The 22,198-nt window shown below is 34.4% G+C and overlaps 1 protein-coding gene across 9 annotated transcripts in view; it reads right to left on the reverse strand.

Annotated features, from left to right (window-relative positions):
- RAP1GDS1 (Rap1 GTPase-GDP dissociation stimulator 1) overlaps positions 1-22,198 on the reverse strand; it is a 149,182-nt gene that overhangs the window by 55,319 nt on the left and 71,665 nt on the right. For 6 of the 9 annotated variants that reach the window (XM_028505849.2, XM_028505850.2, XM_036026255.1 and 3 more), the window contains one exon: positions 9,541-9,687. The exons of the other annotated variants lie outside the window; for them this stretch is intronic. In XM_028505849.2, coding sequence (XP_028361650.1) covers positions 9,541-9,687 — 147 coding nt within the window. The remainder of the gene's footprint in view (positions 1-9,540; positions 9,688-22,198) is intronic. 9 annotated transcript variants of the gene reach the window in all.

Here is a 22,198-nt window from a genome sequence, read left to right on the forward strand (position 1 = left end):
CCAATAACAAATCCCATGAGCTGCATATCCTAAATTGCACAGATGGCTTCCTTTCAACCACAGTTCAGTTATCATTAAGTTCACACAGCAAATAAATGTAAGACTATTCATGAGAATGTCCTGGAGGTTTCAGGAACCACACATACACACAAAGAGAAATTCAGTAACAGGGAGTTATTAAGATATTACAGAAAAATCAGTTCTATTTGTAAAAATCATGTATGATATATACATGATATAGGTCACATGAAGAAACCAGTCATTGACTGTATAGATTATGTTACTCATTTTAGAAGGAAACTAATTTTTCCTTTCTTTATGGAACGTTTATTTCCCCTAGTCTTCTCTCTTATGGCATAGTTTATATAAAATAAGTAACTAGTCATTGCTTTAATGATTATCATTATTAATTTGCTTTAGAGTTATAGCAGACTTCACTCAGTATTTTGTGTCTCAATCTAATGTAGGTATATTAAGAAAAAGGGGATCTAAGATGGCGTCGGAGTAGGAAGGAGCAGATTTGGCTTTCCTCTGCTCAGGGGAGAGAGTCCTGACCGATCTTTGGAGTGGGAAGGCAAGCAACCAACATATTTCAGCATTTTTGAGAACGGAGGACCAAGGATTGTGGCAGAACCGAAAGAACAAAGAACAGATTGCTGCATCAAGAAGAACCAGCCTCAACACAACCTGCCCTCACCAGCACAACAAAATATAGAAGGTGGTGGACAGAGTGACCCACATTTAACCAGCTGGAGGGAAGGAACCATCAAAGAAAGACTCAACAACAATCAGAACCCAAAGGCAAACACAAAGCCAACTTAAACAACAGCCCAAGACCAGCGAGCTTGGGGGGTCAAGGAAACAGTACCACTGAAACTCACTGCTACTCTACTAAAGAAGTTCACATCATAAACCGAGGGAGCCAGAACAGATCAATATAAGAAGCTGAGGTGAACAAGAAGAGTCTCACAAACAATGGGAAGACAAAGAAATACTCCCCAAATGAAAGGAAAGGAGGAAGCCTCAAAAAGAATGCTAAATGAAACAGAGGCAATTCAACTATCAGATATTGAATTCAAAGCAGTGATTGTCAGGAAGCTCAATGAGCTCACAATGAGCTACGAGAAGCTACAGGGAAGCTACAATGAACTCAATGAAAACTACATCAGCATAAAAAAGGAAATAGAAACTCTCAACAAGGGCCAAGAGGAAATGAAGAATACAATCTCTGAAATGAAGAACACAGTAGAAGGAATGAAAAGCAGGATCGATGAAGCAGAAGATCGGATCAGCGAGCTAGAGGACAAAATAGAAGAAAACACCCAGAAAGAGCAAGAAAGGGAAAAGAGGCTCAGAAAGAATGAAGAGGGATTAAGAGAAATGCAAGACAATATGAAACGTAATAATATCCGTATAATAGGGATACCAGAAGGAGAAGAAGAAGAACAAGGGATAGAAAACCTAGTTGAACAAGTGATGATGGAAAACTTCCCTAATTTGATGAGACAAAAAGTCACACAAATACAGGAAACACAGAGAGTCCCAATCAAGAGGAACCCAAGGAGGCCCACCTCAAGACACATCATAATTAAAATGGCAAAATTTCAAGACAAAGAGAGAATCTTAAAGGCAGCAAGGGAGAAGAAGGAAGTAACATACAAGGGGGCTCCAATAAGGCTAACAGCTGACTTCTCAATGGAAACACTCCAAGCCAGAAGAGAATGGCAAGAAATAATCCAAGTAATGAGAACCAGAGGCCTGCAACCACGACTACTTTACCCAGCAAGGCTCTCAATTAAGATAGAAGGCCAAATAAGAAGCTTCTCAGACAAAAGAAGTCTAAAAGAATACACCTCCACTAAACCAACTCTGCAAGAGATGCTGAAGGGACTGCTTTAAGGAAAGAAAGGAAAAGAGAGAGTGAGAGAGGATCACACGTACATAAAAGGCAATGAATAAGTACCTATCAATAATAACCTTAAATGTAAATGGACTAAACGCTCCAATCAAAAGACATAGAATAGCTGATTGGATAAGAAAACATGACCCACACATATGCTGTCTACAAGAGACCCACCTCAGGATAAAAGATCTGCACAGGTTGAAAGTGAAGGGCTGGAAACAAATTTTCCAAGCAAATGGACAGGAGAAAAAAGCCGGGGTAGCAATACTCATATCTGACAAAATAGACTTCCAAAGAAGATCCATAAAGAGAGACCCAGAAGGTCATTTCATAATACTCAAGGGAAGAATTCACCAAGAAGACATAAACATAGTAAATATATATGCACCCAACATAGGAGCACCTAAATACATAAAGAAAATCTTAGAGGACTTCAAGAAAGATATGGACAGCAACACAATTATTGTGGGGGATTTTAACACCCCTCTATCAAAAATGGACAGATCTTCCAAACAAAACATCAACAAAGATATTGTGGCATTGAACAATACCCTAGACGAGCTGGGCTTTACTGATATTTACAGAACCCTCCATCCCAAAGAAGCTAAATACACATTTTTTTCAAATGTACATGGAACATTTTCAAAGATTGACTACATGATAGGACACAAAACAAGCCTCAACAATTTCAAAAAAATTGAAATCATACCAAGCAATTTCTCGGATCACAAGGGACTGAAACTAGAAACCAACCCCAAGGAAAAAAACCCAAAACACTCAAATTCGTAGAGATTAAACAGCATGCTATTAAACAATGAATGGGTCAAGAATGATATTAGGGAAGAAATCAAACGGTTTTTGGAAACAAATGAAAACGAACTCACAACAACCCAAAACTTATGGGACACAGCCAAGGCAGTCCTGAGAGGGAAGATCATAGCGATACAGGCCCACCTAAAAAAGTTAGAAACATTTCAAACAAACAACCTAACCCTACGTCTACAAGAACTCGAGGAACAACAACAAAGACAGCCCAGAGCAAGCAGAAGGAAGGAAATAACCAAGATCAGAGCAGAATTAAATGACATAGAGGCTAAAAGCACAATTCTAAAGATCAATGAATCCAAGAGTTGGTTCTTTGAAAAGATAAACAAAATCGACAAGCCTTTAAGCAGACTCATCAAGAAAAAAAGAGAGAAAACCCAAATAAACACAATCAGAAATGAAAGAGGAGAGATTACAACAGATACCACAGAAATACAAAGGATTGTAACAAATTACTACAAAGAGCTGTATGCCAAGAAATTTGAAAACCTAGATGAAATGGACAAATTTCTAGAAAAATATAACCTTCCAAAACTCAATAAAATGGAAGCAGAAAGCCTCAACAAACCAATAACAGCAAAAGAAATCGAAGCAGTAATCCAAAAACTCCCAACACACAAAAGCCCTGGACCAGATGGTTTCACAGGAGAATTCTACAAAGCATTTAAGGAAGAACTAACACCTATCCTTCACAGACTATTTCAAAAAATCCAAAAAGATGGAAGACTACCAAACTCTTTTTATGAGGCCAACATCATCTTAATCCCAAAACCAGATAAAGACACAACAAAGAAAGAAAACTACAGGCCAATATCGCTGATGAACATTGACGCTAAAATCCTCAACAAGATACTGGCAAACCGCATCCAACAGTACATTAAGAAGATCATACACCATGACCAAGTTGGATTCATTCCAGGTATGCAAGGATGGTACAATATACGCAAATCAGTAAATGTAATACATCACATAAACAAAAGCAAAGACAAAAACCACATGATCATATCGATAGATGCAGAAAAAGCATTTGATAAGGTACAGCACCCATTTATGATAAAAACACTCAGTAAAGTGGGAATAGAGGGAGCATTCCTCAACATAATAAAGGCCATATATGAGAAACCTACAGCCAACATTATACTCAATGGGCAAAAATTAAAATCTTTTCCACTAAGAACAGGAACAAGACAAGGATGTCCACTTTCACCACTTCTATTCAATATAGTACTGGAGGTTCTAGCCACAGCAATCAGACAAGAAAAAGAAATAAAAGGAATCCAAATCGGAAAGGAGGAAACAAAACTGTCACTGTTTGCAGATGACATGATAGTGTACATAGAAAATCCTATAGACTCCACCAAAAAACTGCTTGACCTAATAAATGAATTTGGTAAAACAGCGGGATACAAAGTCAATATCCAGAAATCAAAGGCATTTCTGTACACCAACAATGAAACAGCAGAAGCAGAAATCAAGAAAAAAATCCCATTTGAAATAGCAAAAAGGAAAATAAAATACCTAGGAATAAACCTAACCAAAGAGGTAAAAGACCTGTATGCAGAAAACTACATAACACTGAGGAGAGAAATCAAGGAGGACACAAACAAATGGAAACATATACCGTGTTCATGGATTGGAAGAATTAATATCATTAAAATGTCCATACTACCAAAAGCAATCTACACATTCAATGCAATACCGATTAAAGTACCAATGGCATATTTCACAGACATAGAACAAACACTTCAACAATTTATATGGAACCATAAACGACCCCGAATAGCTGCTGCAATTTTGAGAAAGAAGAGTAAAGTAGGAGGAATCACAATACCTGACATTAAACTATACTACAAGGCCACTGTAATCAAAACAGCCTGGTACTGGCATAAAAACAGGCACATGGACCAATGGAACAGAACAGAGAGCCCAGAAATAAACCCAAGCCTCTACGGTCAATTAATATTTGACAAAGGAAGCAGCAACATAAAATGGAATAAAAATAGCCTCTTCAACAAATGGTGTTGGGAGAACTGGACAGCTACGTGCAAAAAAATGAAACTCGAGCACCAACTTACACCTTATACAAAAATAGATTCAAGGTGGATAAAAGACTTAAATATAAAGCGTGACACCATTAAAGTCCTAGAAGAGAACGTAGGTAGGAAAATCTCAGATATTTCACGCAGAAACTTTTTTACTGACTTGTCTCCTAGAGCAAGGGACATAAAGGAAAGAATAAACAAATGGGACCTCATCAAAATTAAAAGCTTTTGCACAGCTAAGGAAAACAGTATCAAAATAAAAAGAGAACCAACTGTATGGGAAAACATATTTGCTAATGATACCTCAGACAAGGGTTTAATCTCCAAAATATATAAAGAACTTATGCGACTCCACTCTAAGAAGACAAGTAACCCAATTAAAAAATGGGCAAAGGACTTGAACAGACAATTCTCCAAGGAGGACATACAGAAAATCCAAAGACACATGAAGCGATGTTCAATATCGCTAGCCATCAGAGAGATGCAGATTAAAACCACAATGAGATACCACTTCACACCAGTCAGAATGGCCATAATAAACAAAGCAACAAATAACAAATGTTGGAGAGGTTGTGGAGAAAGGGGGTCCCTAGTGCACTGTTGGTGGGACTGCAGACTGGTACAACCATTATGGAAAGCAGTCTGGAACTTCCTCAGAAAACTAAAAATGGATCTGCCTTTTGACCCAGCAATTCCATTGCTGGGACTCTATCCTAAGAACACTAAAACACCAATACAAAAGAACCTTTGCACCCCGATGTTCATAGCAGCACAATTTACAATAGCTAGGTGCTGGAAGCAACCTAGATGCCCATCAGTAAATGAATGGATCAAAAAACTATGGTACATTTACACAATGGAATTCTATACAGCAGAAAGAAAGAAGGAGCTCATACCCTTTGCAACAGCATGGATGGAGCTGGAAAGCATTATGCTAAGTGAAACAAGCCAGGCAGTGAAAGACAAATACCACATGATATCACCTTTAACAGGAATCTAAACAACAAAACAAAACAAAACAAAAAACTAGCAAAATATAACCAAAGACACTGAAATAGGGGATAGTCTGACAGTGGCCAGAGGGGAGAGAAGAGGGAATTTCAGGGGGGAATGGGTAGGGATTACAGGAACAAATTTGGAGGACACATGGACAAAAACTAAGGGTGGGGGGTAATGGGGGGAAGGGAGGAGGGTTGGGTGGAGGGGCTGAAACGGGAGTAGGGGGCAGAAAACTGTACTTGAACAATGATTGAAATAAAAAAAAAAAAAAAAAAAAAAAAAAGAATGAACGAATGATCAGTGAGTGAATATCACACACATTCTCAAGAATACAATTGCTATATCACAAAATAAAAGTTGTCATAAGGAGAAGGTAAAAAAAAAAAAAAAAAAAAAAAGAAAAAGATTCAATTCTCAGTTACAGAATTTTTGAAAAGATATTTACTGATTAACAATGGTTACTTGTTAATACAATAAAAATGGTGACCACCAACATATTCCTGAACAGGATGTTAAATTATTCTGATGCTCTGCTTTAGATCAACGATTGCCAACCAATGTGCCACATGCCATGAGAATTTTTAAAACATGTAGTACCTGACTGTTTAGTCAGGGGCACTGACCTCTTTTCCCTTAGACAGGCAAATAAAAAAACAGTCAACACAACAATAGTCATCCAGTGTGAACGAATGAAAACTAAATCTATTTTTCTGTCAGACTGGCAAAAAATGTATTTTTTTGGTGTGTCACAAAATATTAGTAATCAGTTTATGTGTGCCAGGAGATGAAAAAGGTTGAAAATTGCTGCTTTAGATTACTGGTTTGTTTCTATTCAATTTGCAATTAACTTTCCAGAATACATCTGCAGATTTATCAAGTTTGTGAATTATCTATGGTAAATATTTAACCATAGATTTAGTACTGTTAACTATCAGCATGTTTTCAATGCCCTTTTCTGCTACTGCCATGTATATGAATATCAGCTAAATACAGTGGGCAAGAGTTTATAATGTTTCTAATTTACTTAATGAGAAAAAAGTATTCCAATAACATTTTTCTTCCAAGTTTTATTTTATTAATAAAAAAATTTTAGGCAACAGTAAGTGTCCAGAAAAGTCAATCAATAAATATTTTCTGAACTCCTACTATGTGCTAAAATGGGAATATATTCATAAGCATGAATATATGAACAAAATTTTCAGTCTTCCCTGCAGTGTTTTGGCATTGGGTGACCAAAGTTAGGAAATGAAGTTATTCAAGAAATTAATGAGATAAAAATATCTACCATAGGTTTTAATTCCTTCTTTATAAAATAACTAAAACTTTAAAGTTGTAACTAGATGAAAATACAGGAAATTCACTACATTTCCTCAACTTGGATGCCAGATTGTCAATATGCTTTTCTCTAACCACAGTTGTCAAAAACTCAGACTATTCTGAAGGGCCACAGTATTGAAGAGTACTTTTTTACCATGTGAAAAAGAAGTATGATTTCTTCCAAAAGGACAAATTTGAAATGATTTTTACTAAATAAAATGTTTTGTCTTATTCTATTTAAACATTTATACAACATGATTGATAAGACTTTTCTGGCTAAGCAATTATAATTTTTTCTATTCAGATACTCCACACTTACCTGTCTAAATATAAAAAGTCTTAATTGCTTCACCAACAAGGAAACAAATGAATATATTCAGCTCATAGCTTACAAGTATATAGTCTTGAGCTGGTTGAAATGTTTTAAAACTTGTGAACCTTGACTTTTATGCTATTTCACCAAAGGGTACAAAATGCCTTTACCAAGTAAGCATATTTATAATGTATGTCTTGCATGTGTATAGGAAACTTGTTTTATTACCTATTGGTGCATTTAAAAATTGGGTGTGATCCGGGTTGTCCACTATATAGACAGGAATCAATATAAACCAAGTCTCAGTTTGGTGTCAATACACTTTAAAAAATTTTTTTAAAGATTTTATTTATTTATTTTTAGAAAGAGGGGAAGGGAGGGAGAAAGAGAGAGAGAAACATCAATGTGTGGTTGCCTTTCACGTGGCCCCCACTGGGGACCTGGCCTACAACCCAGGCATGTGCCCTGACTGGGAATTGAACTGGCAACCCTTTTGTTTGCAGCCTGCGCTCAATCCACTGAGCTATACCAGCCAGGGCTCAATACACTTTTAAGGACTTAATAAACAATTTGAAAATGTTCTCAGAGAAACTATGTTGGTGGGTCTTTATGACTACTTCTGGTACTTATCTTTGCATTTAAAATATTTTATTTATGGGACTAAAGTGTAACTCTGTATAAATAAGGCTTAAGTTATTGGGTCCAAGGGTAGAGTTACTTTTTTCTGCTAGAGTAATAAGGAGGTATTCATCACCCAACTACTCTACTCAGAAAGTAACAGTGGAGGCCTGTATACTGAAATTTAATAGTAAATACACATAAAATGAACTTCATTTATTTTGTCTTTGCTAAGAAAACATGACTCCTGCATTTCAAAAAGTTCTATTGATTTTTGTTCCAGTGACTCATCTAGGTGGACAAGAGCGATACCAAATGATCTAAAGTTATCCAAGAAGACCTAGTATTTAAGTTGGAAATGCTTTAATCACCTATTTTTAAAGAAAAGATTAATAATTGACGCAGGAAAGAAAGATGCTTATTAATCATGCAAAACAAAAAAGGATAAAATGTAAGTTAAACAGTGCTATGGAGAAAAAGAATCACTTCATAAACTATGCTCCCTATGAAAGACAAATATAGAAGAAAGCAGAGGAAAGGAGATAGTTATAAGCTTGGCATTCATTCCTTTAAAATATGAGAATAACTTCTATTTCATCTAGTAAACTTTGAAAACTGCATTCAAATTGCAGCTTTTAGAATAATGAAACAAAAACACCACTGCTCCAATAATGTTCCAAGAAAAGCTAATCAGCTTTCCAAAATATCTACGTTATTTCTTGGGAATATTTGCTCACCAGGAAAAAACCCTACTCCCACAGAAGGGATACATTCCGCATCTGGACTGTGGGCTCTAATGTTTTTAATCATTATCTTCTCAGTGCACTTCTCTACACATTGTGAATTCCTATAACATAGGCTCAATCATAGTCCCTTTTGGATTAGAATTACTGGTGTTTCTGAAGACCATTTGTGAAGCCTGCATGTCAGTTTTTATGTTCATTCGATTAACAGCCAAATAGGCTCTCTGAAAATTATTGACATGTTATTTATTGCTAGGTTCCAAGAATGTTGTACACAAAAAAGAAACTTGTTTTTAAGTATTTGTTAAGTTTCTCAAATCTGTTATCTGTAATTGCTCTGAACTTTATAATGTCAGATTTTATTAAAAGTTTTACTTCAGCACTAAATCTAGTATTTAGATAAAATAATTTTACTTATAGACAGTATTTATGTTTTAAAGCTATTCCTGGTATTAATATAAAGTAATAAACATGAAGCTATTTTAATAGTTTATTTTTAAAATACTTATAGCAAGAAATCTTAAACCATACCATTACATTTTATTTTGTTTGTTTTGGGTATTGGTTAACATGGGCAACCCTTCGAAAACTAGTCCCATTTAACAGATTAGACCATTTTGTTTTCAAAATATTGTAATTTCATGTTGACTAATTATTGATTTTATATGTTACTTATGAATTCCTTGTTCATAATTTTTCCAAATATTTTTGATTTATACTACAGTAATGATGATTTTTAATTTTCCCCCAGAGATAAAGCAAGTTTTCAATTTTGTTTACCATTCTCATTGCTATAGTTCATCAGCATGCCACAAAAGACAGTCAAGAGCTTCTCATTGGCGGGATCTGTTATACTGCACAGTGACCTTAAATGGTCAATTACAATCTGTGCACCACCTGCTTGGTCAACTGCACTTCTGCCCTCATCTGTAAAACAAAGAGTTAAATTAAAAATAAAAGAAAAAAGAAATGTACCTTACAATTTCAAATACAAAACATAACAGTGTTATTCTTCATTTAGTGAGTAAATAGAAAATACACCTAAGACGGGCATTAAATATGGTTTTGGAAATACAAGGCAAAACAAATAAACATGGAAATGGGGGTGGGATGGGGAAAAGAGACAATCTCTTTCTAAAAGAAGAAACGATTATTTGCATTGGTATCATATAGGGGCTCAAAGAACTTCTTTGTGTCTTAGGAGTTCGTGAATGTAACATGAAAATTTTCCCCTCCTCTTTCACAAATTACAATTCAGTGTAAAAATAAAAATTAGGAACTAATATTTTATTGGAATTTTTTCTCACCTTGGAAAACACTACATACATCTTTGTATCATTGGTTTCACAGTTAAGACATTATCAAAAAAAGTTGTCTGTGGCACAGTATAATTCCAGATCACAATATATATAAGGCCTAAATATAGGACAAGGCTCTTTTTATTGCATTCTCTACAGTCCATAAGCATATTCCTTGTTTAGTTCTTGCTAGTTTGTGTTTCACTTTTCCTTATTCTCTACAATCTAGAACACACCAACATATTTCACTTACAGCCAGAGGTCAAATGATGGTCAAACATATATTCTGTTATATAAAGCAAATGTCACTTAACTGTTGGAACACATAAATAGCTTTAGAATACTTTCTAACTCCTGAGCGTAAGAATGGAAAGAGATGAAAAAAATACGTTGTTCTAAATCTGGCTTCCTTATATAAAATACAGTAGACTCTAGGAAAGTATTATCCAATAAAAATATGAGAGCCACAAATGCGAGCCATATATACAATTTAAATTTACCAGTAGCCACAATAAAAATATAAAAAGAAACAAGTGAAAAATTTTAGTAATATATTTTACTCAATCCAACATATCTAAAATACGATTATCCCAACATACAATCAACACACAAATTATTAATGAAATATTTTACAAGGGAATGAAATATTCCCTTCTTGTAGTAAATCTTTGAATTATGAGTGTATTTTACACATACATGTCAATTCAGACTAGACATATTTAATTGCTCAAAGAGCCAAATCTGGCTAGTGGCTTCTCAAACTGGACAGTGCAGCTATATAAGCGTAAATAAAGCATCAGTAAAAGAAATGGCTCACAAAGCAATTATAGCTCTAAAGTCAGAAAATAAAAGATTTTTATTTTTCTAATAAGAGAACTGAAATTAAGGTCATATCTTTATACAATCACTGCCAAATCATATCAGACAGTGAAACAATATATATCATTTCTTACAGTAAACACACAACTTCAATAGCAGTGCCTCATAAATACTTGCTTGATAATTTTGATTAATTTTAAGACAATCCATACTAAGATGAAAAGAGTTTTGTCTACTTAATTCATGTCCACTTAGCTTTACTGTATGCTAATCAGCTAATAATCACAGAAAATTCTTAATTGCCAGGGTAAACAGTCAGATGTGCTAGCCAAGATAGTTGATCATATTTCATTCAGAAATTTGATTTCCAAAGTTTTATTTTCTAATAACATAAATATAAATTATCTAAATTGTTGGACAATTTGTAATTGAATGATGTCAGAGAAAATTGAACATTAGGATTACAAATCTAAATGTTCAGACTTTCAAAAATATAAATGTACAGTATATCCCACCACTAAATTTCAAAGCTCAAATAGATGATTCTAATTGCTGAGTAAATATGGACTTTCAAAATATAAATTGTGAATGCTTTGGATTTAGAAATCTTAGAGGCTAATTAAGCCTTAATTTCATGTACTAGAAAACTAAGGCTTAGAAACTGTGTAGAGTCTATTTACTGTGAACGTTAAAAGCTAAACTGACTTCCTCTCAATACTTAGCTATTCAATATTTTAAAAACCACCTGAATAAATTAAATCAAATTTATTCAACAAATTTGATAATCTAATTTGATAATGCAATAAATGAGAATGTAACTACAATTAGAAGGCAAATTACCTATTTGTGTTTCAGAGCCAGTGTTTTTCTTACTTTCTTTGCTTCCTTCTTCCATTCCCTCCCTCCCTCCCTGCCCTGTCGGGATTGTCTACAACATGGCTCTTCACTCACGTGTTACTGAGAGTTGGTTGCTGAGAATAAACTCAAGCTCTGTATTAGAAATTACATTATTAAGAAATTAGAGAAGAAAAGCAAAGCAAAACACATAAAATAATAATAGATATTTGAGTTGAAAAAAATATTAACCACCACTACAGGAGGGTTTATACTCATCCTTCCTCTCACCTCCCCCCTTCTTTTGACCAATCAGCTGCGGAAATAAGATTAAAGAGAATTTTATTAAAATATGTTAAAGAATCTGAGGATGCAAAGAAATATATCAATGCCATGTTCTTTTTACTCTACCAAAATCAGCAAGAGTTAGTCTTTAAAAGCATCTTACAAATTATTTAAAATACATATTAAGACGTATGTCTTTGCACAAGTCCATAGAAATTGCTTTTCTATTCACTGTAGCTCTATAGATTTATCTTATTAAAATGAGTAGTATTATCGTTCACTTAAAGACAATTACCAAAAGGTTCCTTGCCCAAAAATTTCATATTCTTGAATGTAGGCTCACTTTGAACTCTTCTCATATGTAACTTCTAATTGTGAAGCATCCTAAATAGGCACCTCTAGAAATATAATTTATATCTTAACTTCCATAATTATGAGGTATCCAACCACTGCATAAAGTGTAGCCCACCACTCTTTAAGCCCTGCTATATTCTTTCTGATTTCCAGTACAAGTATGCTCTTTCTTTACAGTAGATAAGAGTAGGGCTTTAAATCTAAAGAGATGCAACACTTCCATTACTTTTCAGTAGCCAAAAGCAAGAAGTAATAAAACATTTATGCCATGGTTAGTATGTCTCACAAATTTATTATTTTTCCTTTTTTTATTTATCTATTACAGTTGTCCCAATTTCTTTTTTTCCCTTTTGCCTCCCTTCACACAGCCCACCCCTCTCACCCACAGTCAATCCCCTCTCCTTTAACTATGTCTCACAAATTTTACTCATGGGACTGTAAAGTGCAGTATGGGAAGTGGAGTAGCCACAGAACTTACACGCATGACACATGGACATGTGCAGCAGTGGGGAATTGTCTGAGTGGTTGGGGTGCTGGGTGGAGGGGAGCAAAGGGGGAAAAATCAGGACAACTGCATTAGCATAATCAATAAAATATGATTTAAAAAATATTACCAAGTTGGTATTGTGATGTATTATATAGCACAGGTGGCAAACACAAGGCCTGGGGGCCGAATCTGAGCCAGGTAGAAACCTAGCAGCAGCACCGAGCTCCTTGCCCCTCGTTAAGGAGTAGTTATATTTATATAGGCCTAAAATCATATTTGGCCCTTTGGAGGCAACTGTGAGGCTGATGTGGCCCCTGGTGAAAATGAGTTTGACACCCCTGTATTACAGTATACCCTAATTTCAAAATTACTGGCATGTTTCCCCAAATAGGCTGTCCCTCCTTACAGGCAAATGTCTAATACATAGTAGGCCTCAATACTTATTGAATGAAAGGGGCCTCTGGCTAGATTTTGGTAAATTAGCATTCACTTTGAGCATGAATGTGAACATGAATGTGTGTGTGCATGCGCTTTTTTCATGTTTTTACCACCAGAATATCATTTAGCTTTGTTATTTTTGAACTTTATTTCAGTAAAATCATGTTGTATTTATTTTTGTGTGTCTACCCTCTTATACCCAACATTTTTGTAAAATTCACCTACTGTCATATGGTTCCTTGCTGTACAATATTCACAGTATGAACACATCACAATTATTTGCCTGTTCTTTTGCTAATTATTATTTGGATTATTCCTAGTTTTGAGTTTTATTTGCAATGTATAAACAGTATTGTTGTTTCATACAATCTGCACATCCTTTACTTTCTAGATGACAAAGAGGTTTCCAAAGCCAGCACACATTTCCTCCAGCACTTGTGTGAGTTTCTGCACTCATCCCTTCACTACCACTTGGGCATTTTTGAATTTTAAAGTTTAGAAAATCTGATGGGTGAGGTTGAAACTATTCCAGAATATACAGGAGCAGGTCTTTGCTGACAGTCATTGCTCTATGTTCAGTAAGGCTGTTAATTTAATATCAAGAGTATACAGCATGTATATGAAAAAAAGAAACTCAGAACAGTTTAAGTTAAGGAGGGAGGGAGAGAAAGACAGAGATAAATGGATACATGCATTGATTTAGAATTTGAAAGAAAAAATGAAAAGATAGCCAAGTAGCTAGCAGAAATTGGCTACAAAACCTACGTAGTAGTATGACTGGAGCAAATTCTGGGACTTTTTAATATTCATGCTTACAGAAAAGCCTTATGATAACCTCAGCAAATATGTTTTTATCATTTCTATCATCCTGAGCTTTCCCATAAGAGAAGTTAAAAGGCTTCCATCTTCAAAAACACTGAGGAGGACAGGGGGGAGGCAGCATGGTGCTGGATGTAAAAGCAGCCCCTAATGTGCCATAGGAAATTTTACCTAATTTTTTTCAAAATACTAATTTATTTTTACAATTTAAAAGTCTCTAACTTTCATACTACTTTCCACTTTTGTGGTTTAAGCCTTTTAAATCTTTTGTGGTTTAAATGCTTTTGTGGTTTAAACCTATAAACCTTTTTCATATTTCTTTTCAGAAATTATCAGTTTAAAAAAATCTATTTAAAAATATGCCTACATACATATTTGATAATTAATTTCCCTCCCACGCTCTAATTACTTATATAGTAATAGGACCTTGGTTCTCTGTTTATCCATTTAAACTACTTATTTCCCACTAGAAGTAATAATCCTTTGTGACGTCAGGAATGGTTACTGTGGTGATAATTATGATGCAGCACATCAGAAAATTATGACTTCATGAGAGAAATAAACAGTAGGAACTGATCATACAAATAAGCTTTCTTCTAAATTTTGTTAAAAACTAATATTCAAAAATACCAGGTATTATTGAATAAATTATCTTTCATGTTTTCAAAGGTTTAGCAAATTAAAAGAGCTCACCTTTAGCATTATAAGGTGTCATGGGTTGTGCACTGCCTCTCCTTGTTTTCTATAAAAGCATCCTGCATGTAATGCTCTCAGTGTTAATTAATGGTGTTGGCTGTGCATAGACTGCACACATACACACGCGCTGCAGCAAGAGCTAGAGTGTTTGGCATAATTAAAGACTGCTTTTTAAGGTTACTGGTGGCTAAGGCACTTAGAGGACAGACACAAATGACTTTTACAGTATATGTACTTTAGAGATAATACTCTGATAAGTGAAATAAGATAACTTATAATAAACTACGCTTCTGTTTCCTTACACTTCAACTTAGGTTTTGTTTAAAGAAACTTTGATTAAATACCACCATTCTGAATTAAAACTTGGGAAACCTGAATTCTGATTCAATCTTCTCTCATTAAACACTAAAAATGGCATATTAAAATATCTTTGCCATTCAGTTCAGCAAAAACAATAGTGCATTCTTAGTATCAACTGAGATTTAATTTCTGAAGATTCATCTCTGAAAAGTTCTGTGGTATCTTTTCCCAAAAAATCTTAGTCATAGGGTATCCATATTAAGAGCAATCTACACAATAAGCTGTCCAAAATGCAACAGAAAGAAGTCAACAGACAAAATCTATTTCACGTATTATTGGGAAGGTTTTGGAGAGGCAAAGAACAATAACACAGTTTTCATATCCATATCAAAATTCACAGACTCACACACTCATTCATTGATATCCATTCTGAAAGTAAGAAATGTCTAAAACCCCTAGAGATGTGCTTTAAAGAACAATATTTAGAAGCTCTATAAAGAATGAACAAATTACACAATCTTTTGACCTTGTAAAATTATAGGCCTTATAAGCATGAACAAGTCCTAAAGTTGCGCTGAACAATCTTTTCACAGGTCCCTGGTCACACTGCCCATGATGATCCATCCAAATATTCTCAACTTATTCTATAAATTCTACCTAACCTCTGCATTGTTTGTTTTAATATTTTATTTATTTATTTTTAAAGAGAGGGTAAGGAGGGAGAAAAAGAGGAAGAAAAACAACATGTGCAAGTAGCAAATGTGTCATCAGATGCCTCTTGCCTCTCACACGCTCCCAACTGGGGGCCTGGCCAGCAACCCAGGCATGTGTCCTGACCAGGAATCAAACTGACACTCAGTCCACTGAGCCATACCAGCCAATCAACCTCTTCATTCTTTTTTTTTTTTTAGATTTTATTTATTTATTTTCAGAGAGGGAAGGGAGGGAGAAAGAGAGAGAGAAACATCAATGTGCAGTTGCTGGGGGTCATGGCCTGCAACCCAGGCATGTACCCTGACTGGGAATTGAACTTGTGACACTTTGGTTCACAGCCCACACTCAATCCACTGAGCTATGCCAGCCAGGGCAACCTCTGCATTCTTAAAAGTAACTATGATTCCTGCTTCAGAGAGAAAGAGAAGACATTTACAGAAGATAAAATCTTCCTCACTTTTTCACCCTCTCCACTATTAAATGTAGGATTATATATACCTTTTTCTAATCACTTTCAGTATCTCATATTGTAATTTAAGTTCAGTTATAGCTAATTAAGGGTAAAGAAAAGAAAGAGAGAATATTTGTTTCAACAGAAGGTAAGGCTTTTCTCTTCAAGTAAAGAAAGCTGTAAATATGCCATAAACTAAGGTCTCTAAAAACCTGAATGGTAAGAACATTTAATGATGAAATCCTAAGACTAGTCTTGGTTGTTGGAATGGGAATTAGAATTTGTTACCTAAAATTTGAAATGTTAACTTCAGAAATTCATAAGGTATAAGTTTGTAATACTATAAAAATTGTAGTATTATTGAAGTAATGACACAAAATAACTATAAAGTCTCAAAGTTTGGGGTTTTGTTAAGTTTGACCATAAGAAAGACTCTTAACCTCTGCTAATGTCAGTTTCCTGATCTAGAAAAGGGAAGAGAAGCACACAACTGCTGAATGTCCTTTAAGATCTGACACTCTTATTCATTTGTTTCTACTGTGTCCTTATACACACAGAAAGTAATATGCTGTGTGTGGAGTTTTTTTTTAACACATTATAATAAACCCTTGACTTTTTTCTGTTTTAGCTTTCCAATCATTAATCATTACAAACCAGGCACTTATTTTTATTTTTCCCAGCTATTATTACAGACTATAAAGACTAATGGCAAATAAGTCAGAAATTCTTTTTTTTAAAATGTTAATATTAAAGATTTTATTTATTTTTATAGAGAGGGGAGGGGGGGAGGAAGAGAGGGAGAGAAACATCGACTGGTTGACTCTTATAAGCCCCCAATCAGGGTTATGGCCCGCAACCCAGACATGTGCCCTGACTGGGAATCAAACTGGCGACCTTTCAGATCACAGGCCCATGCTCCATCCACTGAACCATACCAGCTAGGGCCAGAAATTCTTTTTATAAGCTAAGCTGTGAAGCTGAGTTGTACTTTCCTATTGAGTTTTGAAAAATTATACTATCTAGAAGTAATGATTATTGATGTGTTCTTTCTCAGTGAAGAGAAATGTATTTTAGAATAGGTGTTTAAAGTCAAAACAATTCTAACTTAAGTCCTTACTAGTATTAGTTTATAAAGAGTGACAGTATTACAAAGGTGCCATGATAAAATGTATTTTAATCAAGCTCCTATGGGTTTTCCTTTAGACCCTGCCACTTTTAACCTCTGAGAACATGACGTATTCTGGGCAAGAAGTTCAAAACATAAACTAGGCCTATTTTAAATGTAGGGTCACAAGTGCTACTCTGACTCTTTTTGGTCCATCAAACTATAACTGAGACTAGAATCCTAGATTTTAAACTTCAAAGAACTCATCAGTTTTAGTGTATGTTGGCCACATGTGTTAGAATTTCAGATGTCTTAGAAAGATAAATAAAAAATATTACTGAAAATCCCCAAACTATCCCATTGCTGAAAAAATCATCAAATTACTTAATTTTACCAGAATTCTATGTAATGCTCCAAATGAGCAGCAAACGAGGTGGAGTTTGCAAATGTTCTCATTAAAACGTGATTTTTTAAAAACGTTCATTGCTATACTTGAACTTACATGAATTAGAAAATACCAAAATTCTTCCTAAGAAGTTAAAATGCAAATTCATGATACAGATTTATTTATATATGGATTCTTAGCCTGTCTTTCAGAGTCAGTATTTAAATATCTTAATCTATTTGAAATATTATGCTTTTGAGACATTGACATTCCTGTTTATTACAGGTCAAATTTTGTCCCCTCTTCCCCCCAAATCTATGTTATAGTTCTAACCCCTACTACCTCAGAATGTGATCTTATTTGGAAATAAGGTCATTGTAGATGTGATCATAGTCATGTGCCACATAATTATGTTTCTGTCACAACCACATATATGACAATGGTCCCAGAAGATTATAATGGAGCTGAGCAATTCCTACCACCTAGTGATGTTGTAACATCACAGTGCAACACATTACTCATGTGTTTGTGATGATGCTGGTGTGAACAAACCTAATGTGTTGTTAATTGTATAAAAGTATAGCAGATACAATTACAGTAGTAGGCTACAACATCCAGGTTTGTGTGTACACTTCTATGATGCTAGCACAACAAAGATCACATAACAATGCACTTCCCAGAATGTGTTCCCATAATTAAGATGAGGTCATAATGGAGTTGGGTGGGTCCTTAAACCAACAGGACTGGTATCCTCATAAGAAGAGAGATGCAGAAAGAATGCTAGGTGAAGATGTAAAAACACAAAGGGGAGAATACAGCCATGTAAAGACAGAGGCAGAGATTAGAGTTGGCTGCCACAAGCCAAGGATCTCCTGAGATCATGAGAATCTAGAAAGAAGCAAAAACGGTTTCCTTGTCCATAGGAGGGAGCATGGCCCTGCTGACACCCTGATTATGGACTTACAGCCTCCACAACAGTAAAACAATAAGTTTCTGTTTTAAGTCACACAGTCTGTGGTACACTGTTATAGCATCCCAAAGAAACTAATACACTCCTTCACATAAACAGTGTGAAACATTGGAGCTTCATATTTTCAAAAATAAAAATGAGTATTTGGCATGTAAGTAAGCCTTTGCTGTATATTCAGATTTTATACATGTCACAGAAATTATGGACTTCGCTAACAATAACATATTTCAAAGATAATTAATAAGACTTCAATTATTTAATCAATATTTAATTATTTAATCAATCATATGTAGCAAACTGAAAAGGGCAAAACCAATGGAAAATTAGTTTCTTTTCTCATCACTTAGTCTAGTATCTTTAATTTTCTCTACTTAGGATCAAAATGTTTAGAAATGGTTTTCTGGTATACAGACTAATAGTAATAGTGATGGATTGTTTGCATGGCACTTGTCAACAGTGTTCTACTGCCAGGAAAGGAGCAAGAGTATGGAGAGAATCCACGTGTGCTATAGGTATGCATGGATGGTTAAAGGCTAAAGAGAAAGCAGGGACACTAAAAAAGAAGTCCACCGGCACCTCTTATTGTAAGCACAAAACAAGAACAGCCCAATACTAACAGATTAGGAAGACTATTGCATTGAAATAAAGTTAACAACAGCTAATGTAAACTCAACTCAACTTTTGACTAGGCTGACTGGACCTCCACCTCATACTACAGTATCTCCTGTTTTTGTCCACACAATGTTCAGCACTCAGTAGAAAAAACTATGAGGTGCATTTTAAAAAGAGATGAAAAAATAACCCACTGTCAAAACATAAACCATTCATCAGAATGATACTCATAAGCGACTCACATGTAAAAACTATCAGACTGGGACTTTAAAATGATAAATACATTAAATGATCCAAGTAAAAGGTGAATAATACCCATGAATAGATATTGGGAATTATGCAGAATAAAAGCTATAAATAATTAAATGGAGATGCTAGAAATAAAAACACAATGCCAAAGAAGAAAAATTATTTCAAGATGTTGAATAGTAAACTCAACAAAACCAAGTAAAGTCTCAGTGATCTTGTAGATCAATAAAAGTTATGAAAACTGAATGAAAAAATACAAAAGATTGAGGGGAAACCCCAAAGCCCTTAAGAGCTGAGAGAAAACAGTAAATGGTCTAACATAAGTGTAATTAGAATCACGGAAAAAAATGAAATAAAGAACAGGGCAAAAGAAGTATTTTAAAATAATGGCTGAGAATTTTCCAAAAATAATGACATACTTATTATTTGACTTGTTATTTCCAAAAATAATGACAGATCTATTATTTTAATAATAAATCTATATTTAGAGAACCCTAGCTAAAACAAAAAAACAAAAATACACAGCAAATAGTTAGGCTGCTAAAAATATATATATAAGAAAAAGAGAATCTCTTGAAGACAACCAGAGGAAAAAAAGAGAAATATTTATATTTGGAATAGCAAAAATAAGAATACAGCAGACTTCTTATCCAAAACCGTGCAAGCTGGTAGACAATGGAAGACTATCTTTGATGTGCCAAAAAGGGGGTGGGGGGAGGGACCAGTGAAAATACCTTTTAATAGTTAAGGTGAAGTAAAGAAATTTTCAAACAAATAAAAGCTGAGAGAATTCACTAACAGTAAATTTGTTACACAAAAAAATGTTTTAAAAAAGTCTTTCAGGCAGCATGTGTACAACACTAGACAAAAATGTTGATCTACCCAAAGAAATAAGACAATAATAAAAATGAAAGTAAATATTAAAAAGGTTTTTTTTACATATTTTAAAAGATAACTGATGGCATAAAGTGAAAATAGCAATATATTGCAGGATTTTTAAAGTATGTAAAAACAAAATATATTACAATACAAAAGTACCTTATTTCACTGTACTTTGCATTTTTGCACGGTGCAGATATTGCAGAAGGTCTGTGCCAACTCTGTGTTAATCAAGTCTTTTGGTACCATTTTTCAAATAGCATTTGCTTACTTCATGTCTGTGTCACATTTTGATAATTCCTGAAAAATTTCAACTTTTTACTTATTATTCTATTTCTTATAGTGATCTGTCATCAGCGACCTTTGAGGTTACTACTGTAATGTGTGTGTGTGGTGAACTTATTTGATAAATGTTGTGTATGTTCTACCTGCAAGGCAATAATTCAGATAAATGAGTGAAATAAAAACTACCCAATTTATTCAAAAGGCAGAAAAAGATGGGCAGAGAAACAAAGAATAATGTGGACAATCAGAAAATAACTAGTAAGATAGTAGATTTCAAGCCAACCACATAAAAGTCACATTAAATAATATGGCCTAAACCTCCCACTTAAAAGGTAGATATGGTCAGACTGGATAAATCAGCAAGATCAAACCATGCTATCTATAGGTAACCACTTTAAATATAAGGACATTCAAGTTAAAAATTTTTAAATGGCCCTGGCTGGCATAGCTCAGTGGATTGACCGCAGGCTGCGAACCAAAGCATTGCAGGTTCGATTCCCTGTCAGGACACATGCCTGGGTTGCAGGCCACGGCCCCCAGTAGGGGGGCGCTCAAGAGGCAACTGCACATTGATGTTTCTCTCTCTCTCTCTCCCCCTCCCCTCCCTTCCCTCTCTAAAAATACAATAAATAAAATCTTTAAAAATTTTTTTAATGGTAAAGGATATACCATATAAACATTAATCAAAGGAAAACTTGTGTGTCTATATTATCTAACACAGAAGGTGACAGAACAAGCAATATTATCTGGGATAAAAAGGGATATTACATGATGTTAGAAAGATAAAACATTCCTAAATGTGTTAAGCAGCCATCAACAGACCATGAAAATTTATGTAATAAACAGGGATATAAGAAGGTCTTATTTTCATAATTTTTATTCTAGTGAGGATGACAGAGTAGTAAACAGAATAAAAGCTTCAATACAGTTTTTTTTCCTTTAATGGTGTTACAAAAGGACAGAAAAGAGAATATACACCTTTTCTAGAAGAACAGATGGAGGAAAAAGGAGAAAGACAGTTTATTAAAAAACTTCACAGAAATTAAATGTTCATGATATACATAAGTATACTCACCTAAGATCCATAAATTATAAATCCCTAATAAGAGGTACATTTATGAAGCAAAATTAAAGTATTATCTTTAGCTCACCAAAGTTAAACCCTATTTAATAGAAATAATATTTCCTTAAATTACTGATTAATGACATACACTGTATAATCAGTTAGTCATGGTACTTAAGGCCTGTGACCAAATTAGCATTCATTCTCCTGCCTTTATTTATCAAACTTTTGCGAGCACCTACAATGTTTCACATACTGAGCTAGATGTGAAAAATAGATAACTAATGCACAGTTAAGGAGAGAAAAGTATGAAGGAAATACTTAAGCAATAAACACAATTAAGTTTTCAGAGTACAATAGAAGCACAAATAATTTTACCTAGAGGATTTAGAAAA

The sequence above is a fragment of the Phyllostomus discolor genome, chromosome 1 (assembly GCF_004126475.2).
Source record: "Phyllostomus discolor isolate MPI-MPIP mPhyDis1 chromosome 1, mPhyDis1.pri.v3, whole genome shotgun sequence".
Taxonomy (NCBI): Eukaryota; Metazoa; Chordata; class Mammalia; order Chiroptera; family Phyllostomidae; genus Phyllostomus; species Phyllostomus discolor.